A 9,375-nucleotide genomic window follows, 5' to 3' on the forward strand; every position below is an offset into this window, starting at 1 on the left:
TGTTTGGTGTGTCGGATATGCTAAAGGGTAGGAAGATATGAAGATCTGTAAGGTAACAAAAGAGAAAACATACATTTACCCTATCAGGTGGAGATATCCTCTTTTTAACTAACGAGGTTTGTCATAGTTCTACCAAATGCCTTTCCAGACATCATCCAATCGCACTACATTCCTAACCTATTTTTAGAATCAGTTCTGGACTTTAATTTTAGATGTAAAAGTTTTCATTTGATGCTTCCTGTGTGGTTCATCTATCTACTTCGTGCAGTACAATTCCCATATACGAGCCTTATGAACAGAAGGTATTATAAGCAACAGATATTTGTATGACTGACTTTTAAGAATGCCAGATTACCCATGTATACCCATTTATTGCCTTCTTTATATTTGTTTGAGACCAGATTGTTTCACAAGTAATTCTTTTGGCAAGATTCATCTTATTTTTATAGATAATGATAATATTCAGATGCTTATTTTTTAATTGTTTGCCTGTCTTGGATAATTTTATGATATTATTTTTCATTTTTATGTAACTTCTCTCAAGACTCACCCCACCCTCTGGCCTGTAAACAAGAGTGAGATACACTTTCATTTCTTATGGAAAGCCTCAATCAACAATTAGCTCATGAAGAGTGAACATGTCACATGTGTGGTTTGAAGGCAGGTGGAGATGATAACAATTACTCCTCTGAACCACTTTAGCCAGATCAAAACAAAATTCTATGATGTTATCTGTTCAATGGGACATACCTCTCCACTTATTTTCTCTGTTTATTCTTTGTTGAAGATATGCTGCTGTTCTTTTTTTCCAAATATCTAGCTCTATCTGTTTATTTTGACCTACAGAAACCATAGCAGCTTTATTTATTCTTACTTGTGAATCTTTGTTTCATATTTATATTATTTAGTCTGCCAACAAGGGGGTTTTTTTTTAGTGATGTTGGTTTTCCCTCTTTAGTTTGCATTCCATTCTGATGTTTGGTCTAAAAAATTTGGACGACATTGCGCTGAATATTCATAATGAAATTCTTTTATTTTTCCAATGGAAAACTTTGTAACTTTTATATTTATGAAAGAGAAAGTTACATTCTGAAGGAGTCGAGGAATTGTAAACGTGAGAAACCATTAAGTGAATTTTGCGTATTGGTTGGATCTGAAATTTCATTCCGCATCAGATGGGTACGTACACTTAAAATTTGAATAGACCTTCAAGGAAATAAATTGAAAATGCGACTAAAAAAGTAGCTTGCTTTCTTTCCCTCCAAAATATTGACAAGAAACACATTATTTCATGATTTCCAGTTTATCTCACTCTGGGTCTGTCCAAAGTATGCGGGGTGGTGCTCGTTGGATCCAGAATTTAAATCTGTTGGACACCTAATCTGCCAAGGGTTAAGATGTGGGCGCTGAACGGTCTAATGGAGTCCAAGAGACCACTTGGAATGTGAAACCAAGGGTCACTCCTATGTATTATAAATGTGTATTATTGTGAATAATAATGCATTCATTGCTTATCCTTCATATTTGGTCTTCCCCATGGTTATGTTTAACATGGTATGAAAAGTGCAGGGGATTTCCTACCCTACTCAAATTTGAGCCACTGGTTTTGTGGCGTCTCTGTGCATGACAATTCTATTATTAGTCCCAAATGTAATGAATGTGCCATCAGATAAATTCTAGCTGCATTCTTTGCCAGTTCTGTCATAGTAACTCCTCTGTTCTTTGTCTACGCTTCAGGCTTTCAGGCACCAGCATGGGCTCCTCCGACGCCTGTCACCTGCGCTCTTCCTGTCACCTGAGTTTTATGCAATTCTCTATGTGTTGAATGCTATCTTTTTTGTAGGATTCCCCTTCGACTAGCACGCTGCCCATACCAAGTTACTACGCTGCTCTCCCCACTTGCGCAACGAAACTGTGCGTTATTTTCTGTTCTTTTGACAGTCTTCATACGTTGCGGCACCCACACCGCCTCTCCAATACATACATAGTTGCCACTCCTTAGCTCCGTGGACCTCCTCCCAATCCAAACACCTTACACTCCAAACGATGTATTCTCCAAACGCTTTAACTAAAATACCATTCATGCTTTGTGTGTTATTGATATTGTTATCTGTTTTTGGAGGAGTCAAGTTTCTTATAGAGAAGCGCGATATGTGCACTAATATGATGCATCAATTGTCCTATTGGGAGCGAAAGAGAACGATATCATAGGGATCAAAGGCTATTATATGTCTCTACAACGTATTGCCATCCGTAGCTCTCACTGACTTCGTAACTCAATATTCTTTTGGCCACACAGAATACCAACCGAGAATCTTGTTACGCCGTAAGGCGTTCCCTCTGAGAGGAACTCCCCTCCATGCCGCGCTGTCTGGTTATGGGCCCTTAGATCGATTGTTAGACAATGGAATAAACTCTAGCCATTAGATCGTCTTCCATCCTTAAGACAGTTGTCACTCAATGATGGGCCTTCTCCCACCACATCGCCAAGGGCCTCTTCACCTACGTTGATCTGCAAAAGCTGCCCAACGGAACAAACCTGGAAGCCATTGCCGCCCACTGCAGCCTCGTCGTCACAGGTAATTCTCACGGAGGTGGCCGCCAAGATTCCATCTCTCCCTCCACTCAGATGCCGGCCGAGTATCATCCAGTGTACATTAATGGAGTTCTTGTCTCGCATCCTGACATTCTCAATGACGGGCTGTTAGCGATCCATGGCGTCGACAAGCTGCTTCTTGATCTTGATCTTGATCACAGTAATTATGACACAACTGCGGGAGCCCCTGTTCCTGCAATGATGTCACCATCACCATCATCATCAGCTAGTCCTGGTCCTGATCATCCCCTGAATGTCATAACGCCCTTCATGCTGCAAGATGCAGCGCTCAGTCTTAGAGATCGCGGTTACAGCATCCTCGCCTTGGCCATGCGCATCAAGTCCCCTGAGCTTCTGCGCCTGCAAAACCTCACCATCTTTACTCTCAGCGACGATTCCGTTTTCTCAAGCGAAGGCCAAGAATTTTCGAACAATGTGAGGTACCATGTGGTTCCCAACATGTGGCTGCCTTTGGCAGATCTGGTGCAGCTTCCGGCGGGCACAAGACTGAAGACTCTCCTCCACGGGCAATCGCTGGTTGTGAGCGACAGCAAACCCTTCTCTGTCAATTATGTGGGTATAAAGATTGCGGATGTTTTCAGCAACAGATGGATAGTCGTGCATGAGATTCTTCGGCTGCTCATAAGCTCTGTGGATCCGATGGAGTGGGCTTCCAGCGACAGCAGCGAGATTCTTCAGTCCCTCTTGATGAGCTTAGAGGATCAGATGGGGTTGTACAGAAACAGCAGCACTGGTGATCATCATGAGTAGTAGTAGGTCAATAAGGAGCTAAAGATTCTTTTATTTTAGTTGTTGTCTGTGTATTTGTGATGTATTTTGCCTTTGCAATTTGAGTACAGTGGTATCCATGAGAAATCATGTCCAGGAAGCAAGCAATTAAATGTCTATGAATGCAGCATGTTATGTTCCTCTATCAAGAAGCCACATTTTGCTTGAACTGTAATGGAACAATGGCAATTTATATAATGGTTCTGATTCCTTTAATTCTTTTCTTTCATGGTTTCTTAATTTTCTGTATGTCAAGTATGACTTCGCGCTTTCATTTCTTTTCTTTGTCATGAGAATCTCCTTAAGCCATGGATTTTCTTTATCTATGGGAAACAACCATAGAGCTGAGATGGTTCAAAGAGAAACTAAAATGGAATGCCAGTAAACGAGTAGAATTCACAGAAGAGGCCAGATCGCCATAGATACTGCATTGCCAGTAATAATAATAAACATGCCATTTCATCCAGATCCTTCAAAGAAATATGAGGGTGCAATCTTCTGATCGAAACTAGCAAAGTCTGCTGAGCGTTGTTAAGAGCACACGTAATGAAATTCAAGATTGCAGAATATTAAGGAAATTTGATTACTAAAATGTTTTGGAATCTGCAAATCAAATTAAATTGCCTGAAAGTTATATCGTAATTCAATCACCTGAAATTTATCATAATTACAAGGATGTTGAACACCATTTAGCACTGATATTTGCCATGCATGAAGAAGTCTGCAATTTTTTGTGTCGAAGAATAGCATTCAAGTCTAATGGGCTCAGAGAAGTAAATCTAGGATTATGGCACGAATGCTTATGCAACTGCGTGAGTGAACTCTCTGAATTCTGGCATGGGGTTGTGGTTCATAAAGCCTTGCACCATCTGCAAAATAGTTTTAAGAGTGGATAGGTATACCCTTTCAGGAGTTCGGAAATATTTACGCCGTAAGGCGTTCCCTCTGAAAGGAACTCCCCTCCATGCCGTGCTGTCTCGTTATGGCCCTTTAGATCGATTGTTAGATGATGGAATAAACTCCAGCCATTAGATCGTCGGTGAAAAATGTTGTAGGCGGTTTAGATTATTGGAATGTCGTAGGCAGTTGAGAATATTGCACTTTTTAGAAACCATTTTCGTGATGTTTTCCATCCTTAAGACAGTTGTTACTCAATGATGGGCCTTCCCCTCAATTTTTCCATCCCCTTCTTCATTTCCATTCCCCCTCTCCTTCCATTAATTCCCTCGCCGCTCTTTCCACTTCCTCTCTCTTCACCAATGCATCTGCGCCCTTCTACGCTTCAATGCCCACCTTCATCTCCTTCACTAGAAGGAAGGCATTCATTCTCTGTTCAGCAAAGAGAGGCCAAGCGATCATCGGCATCCATGTAAGATGCTTTTGATCGTTGAATTCCAACCGCAATGAAAAAGGAAACCGTCTGTGGATGGATGAGAGAGGACAACAATCTGAGGCGCCCATGAATCCACCACAAATCCACGGTCCTGGATTCGAGTCTCGAAACCCTCAGGTAGAACCTCCCTCATATCTGCTTCGGTAGTCATCGTGGATTCAGTTGGAGGAGGAGGCTCCTTACGCAACACCCAAAGGAACCGCTGCACACTTGCTTCTAGCCCCAAAGCTAGTTCCTGAATCTGATTCTCCGACAGGGTGCCGCGGCTCCCAAAAGAAACGAACAGAACTGTCGAGGCGGGCTGGCGGTCCAGCCATTTGACGCAGCCCTCCTTCTCAAACTTCTCTTCATATTCTGAAAGAGACAAAGCTATTAGCAGCCCAACGGGATAAATACAAGGGGTCATTTCAACAACGCTCAGAACCTTCCTTCCTTGAGAGCTTTTATTTGTGCTGGTTCCATTTCTTGGCATGTGTTTATCAGAATTCCATGAGCTTCCTGAAGCCAAAGGGAATGTTGAATGAACCAGTTGAATGAAATATCAAATCTGTATAGAAGAGGGTCTAGCAAATCTATTCCGAGAATGGGCGGAAGGCCCGTCAGAAAGAAATTATAATTAAAGTGGATGTAGTGTATATGTGATGTGGCAATGTCATGGCCTAGATTGTCAATCATAGCAACTCTCTGATTAGGACGTGGTTTAATATGGGGATATGTGTTCCAGCTTTTTGAATGCATGTGAAACTAAGCTGCCATGTTGTAGTCTTCTAGACTTGTGTAACTGGTTCTGTTTCCTTGGTTAAGTGCAGGTTTCAGTTGATCAAATAAAAACTGCAAATAAGTACACTGATGACACCATCTATGCTGGAGAAAAAATTATAATTCCTTGAGAGGGATATGGGAGCTCAGATTATATTTGAAAGTTTGTAGTACAGGTTGTCATGGAATGTGTATGCAGTAATTTGCACAACAGCCTCAAGTCCCCAGTCTTGATTAGATATAAGAGGTCGTCCAGTCCAGTTTGAGTTTTGGATTGTTTATGGTAGGTTATCTATCACAAATTTTAAGGAAATATGTGATAAGCCAGTTAGAAATGTATTTGTTTTGTTTATACAGGTTTCTTTTAGATTTGTTACTCAGGGGCATGATGTCATGTTCTAGAGATACCCTGTCCATGTATCTTTACTATCTCGTAAAATGCAAGTTGAATGCTAATCATGCCAGAGTCCAGTGATTCTTTGGAAACTCATGTAGCATATGGGTGATTGGTGTTCCCTGCATGACAATGCTACCCTGCGTTTATTAATAAGCTTTATCGTTGTATTGAACTCTTGTATTTTGGTGAGTGGTCTGACTCTATTTATCAAGTATCTTTATTCTTTGTTCCACCTTATTGTAGAGCATTTCTTAGCGTAGTTGTTGTTCAGCTTTTTGAATGCATGTGAAACTAAAGTTGCCATCTTGTTCCCTTCTATCCATTGTATAAGACTTGTGTAATTGGTTCTGTTTCCTTGGTTGAGTGCAGGTTTCAGTTGATCAAATAAAATCTGCAAATAAGTACACTGATGACACCATCTATGCTGGAGAAAAACTTATAATTCCTTGAGAGGGATATGGGAGCTCAGATTATATTTGAAAGTTTGTAGTACAGGTTGTCATGGAATGTGTATGCAGTAATTTGCACAATAGCCTCAAGTCCCCAGTCTTGTTTAGATATAAGAGATCGTCCAGTCCAGTTTGAGTTTTGGATTGTTTATGGTAGGTTATCTATCACAAATTTTAAGGAAATATGTGATAAGCCAGTTGGAAATGTATTTGTTTTGTTTATACATATTTCTTTTAGATTTGTTACTCAGGGGCACGTTGTCATGTTCTAGAGATACCCTGTCCATGTATCTTTACTATCTCGTAAAATGCAAGTTGAATGCTAATCATGCCAGAGTCTAGTGATGCTTTGGAAACTCATGTAGCAAATGGGTGATTGGTGTGCCCTGCATGACAATGCTACCCTACGTTTATTAATAAGCTTTATCGTTGTATTGAACTCTTGTATTTGGTGCCTCCAGAATTATTAATTTCCAACCCATATTGCGATGTGAATGATTAGTATTTGTCATTTGGTATGCATAACAAGCTTTAACTTCTTTTGATAATAAAAAATGCAAGCTGCATACTGGCATTTGCCTCTCAATTGGACTATTTAATGGATATTTTCCACAAGTAAATAAACAGTGTTCATTTCATGCATGTGAAACTAAGCTGCCATGTTGTTTCCTTCTATCCATTGTATAAGACTTGTGTAACTGGTTCTGTTTCCTTGGTTAAGTGCAGATTTCAGTTGATCAAATAAAAGCTGCAAATAAGTACACTAATGACACCATCTACGCTGGAGAAAAACTTATAATTCCTTGAGAGGGATATGGGAGCTCAGATTATATTTGAAAGTTTGTAGTACAGGTTGTCATGGAATGTGTATGCAGTAATTTGCACAACAGCCTCAAGTCCCCAGTCTTGATTAGATATAAGAGGTCGGCCAGTCCAGTTTGAGTTTTGGATTGTTTATGGTAGGTTATCTATCACAAATTTTAAGGAAATATGTGATAAGCCAATTGGAAATGTATTTTTTTTGTTTATACAGGTTTCTTTTAGATTTGTTACTCAGGGGCATGATGTCATGTTCTAGAGATACCCTGTCCATGTATCTTTACTATCTCGTAAAATGCAAGTTGAATGCTAATCATGCCAGAGTCCAGTGATTCTTTGGAAACTCATGTAGCAAATGGGTGATTGGTGTGCCCTGCATGACAATGCTACCCTGCGTTTATTAATAAGCTTTATCGTTGTATTGAACTCTTGTATTTTGGTGAGTGGTCTCACTCTATTTATCAAGAATCTTTATTCTTTGTTCCACCTTATTGTAGGGAATTTCTTAGCGTAGTTGCTGTTCAGCTTTTTGAATGCATGTGAAACTAAAGTTGCCATCTTGTTCCCTTCTATCCATTGTATAAGTCTTGTGTAACTGGTTCTGTTTCCTTGGTTGAGTGCAGGTTTCAGTTGATCAAATAAAATCTGCAAATAAGTACACTGATGACACCATCTATGCTGGAGAAAAACTTATAATTCCTTGAGAGGGATATGGGAGCTCAAATTATATTTGAAAGTTTGTAGTACAGGTTGTCATGGAATGTGTATGCAGTAATTTGCACAACAGCGTCAAGTCCCCAGTCTTGTTTAGATATAAGAGATCGTCCAGTCCAGTTTGAGTTTTGGATTGTTTATGGTAGGTTATCTATCACAAATTTTAAGGAAATATGTGATAAGCCAGTTGGAAATGTATTTGTTTTGTTTATACAGATTTCTTTTAGATTTGTTACTCAGGAGCATGATGTCATGTTCTAGAGATACCCTGTCCATGTATCTTTACTATCTCGTAAAATGCAAGTTGAATGCTAATCATGCCAGAGTCCAGTGATGCTTTGGAAACTCATGTAGCAAATGGGTGATTGGTGTGCCCTGCATGACAATGCTACCCTGCGTTTATTAATAAGCGTTATCGTTGTATTGAACTCTTGTATTTGGTTCCTCCAGAATTATTAATTTCCAACCCTTATTGCGATGTGAATGATTAGTATTTGTCATTTGGTATGCATAACAAGCTTTAACTTCTTTTGATAATAAAAAATGCAGGCTGCATACTGGCATTTGCCTTTCAATTGGACTATTTAATGGTTATTTTCCACAAGTAAATAAGCAGTGTTCATTTCAGATGGCATTTTCTCTTTGAAACTGTGCCTCTGGACAACAGCCTGCTAACTTAACTGAACATTCATAAAGCTCTGCCAAATCTTAGTAGTTCATGGCCTATTTTAAATTCTATCAAACTTATTCGAACTAACACAGTATTTACTTAAGTGGGGTCATTTCACACTGCTTAGTACAATAGAATGATCTTTCTTGAAATAGAATAAGTACTTCAAAAAAGTACCTATGAATTTTACTCATAGTTATTTGACTTTAACCTTAACAGAATCCTCTGCGGAATCCCTATATGTCTTCTGGTACAATGTGTCTCTTGTTTTACCCAAAAAAAAAAAAGAAGCAAAAAGGGCATCCTGGCCTTACAGAGCCCGACATTAGAAACTGCCAATGTCAAGTATAGTAGCTCTGCTATCCACCTAAGGAACCTTGAAGATATATTTTCAGGGAGAAAACGCTCAGCTCCCGCGATAGCCTGCAAACAATGTTTTAATTTAGAATAGAATTATCATGGTAAATTGGTATAAGAATATTAGTATAAAAAATCACCGCGTTATAAGCCTAAATATTGGCAAAGGCTAATTCTTCATGTGGCATAATCAATTAGCCATGTTATCTTGCTACATGATGCAAAAAAATGACCCATGGATCCTAATACTTTTTAGGGCTCTTTTTCAATTCAATAGGCTTTTCTTCTTCTTCTTCTTCTTCCTGAGATGGTAAAGATAATGACTCAAGAATGACTCTAAGCTTACTAGATAACCAAATTCTCAACATACCTTGCAATGCATATTTGTTACACCTCTATTATAGACCAAGACAAATGTAACAAATCAATGTA

At 39.3% G+C, this 9,375-nt stretch overlaps 1 protein-coding gene and 1 pseudogene across 1 annotated transcript; one reads left to right on the forward strand and one right to left on the reverse strand.

Annotated features, from left to right (window-relative positions):
• Positions 1-2,629: 2,629 nt before the first annotated feature.
• Positions 2,630-3,367, forward strand: LOC149239492 (putative fasciclin-like arabinogalactan protein 20). The gene has a single exon (XM_089369874.1). The coding sequence runs from the start codon at positions 2,630-2,632 to the stop codon at positions 3,365-3,367; it is 738 nt and encodes a 245-aa protein (XP_089226000.1).
• A 1,373-nt stretch (positions 3,368-4,740) lies between these two features.
• On the reverse strand, positions 4,741-5,184 carry LOC149239493 (UDP-glycosyltransferase 72B1 pseudogene; annotated as a pseudogene).
• Positions 5,185-9,375: the final 4,191 nt, after the last annotated feature.

Source organism: Pinus tabuliformis, chromosome 8 (genome assembly GCF_031772625.1).
Source record: "Pinus tabuliformis cultivar Carrire ecotype Pingquan chromosome 8, CPIR1, whole genome shotgun sequence".
Classification (NCBI taxonomy): Eukaryota; Viridiplantae; Streptophyta; class Pinopsida; order Pinales; family Pinaceae; genus Pinus; species Pinus tabuliformis.

Coding starts and splice junctions, on each gene's coding strand:
- LOC149239492 (XM_089369874.1), top strand. CDS start 2,630: ATGCCGGCCGAGTATCATCCAGTGTACATTAATGGAGTTCTTGTCTCG.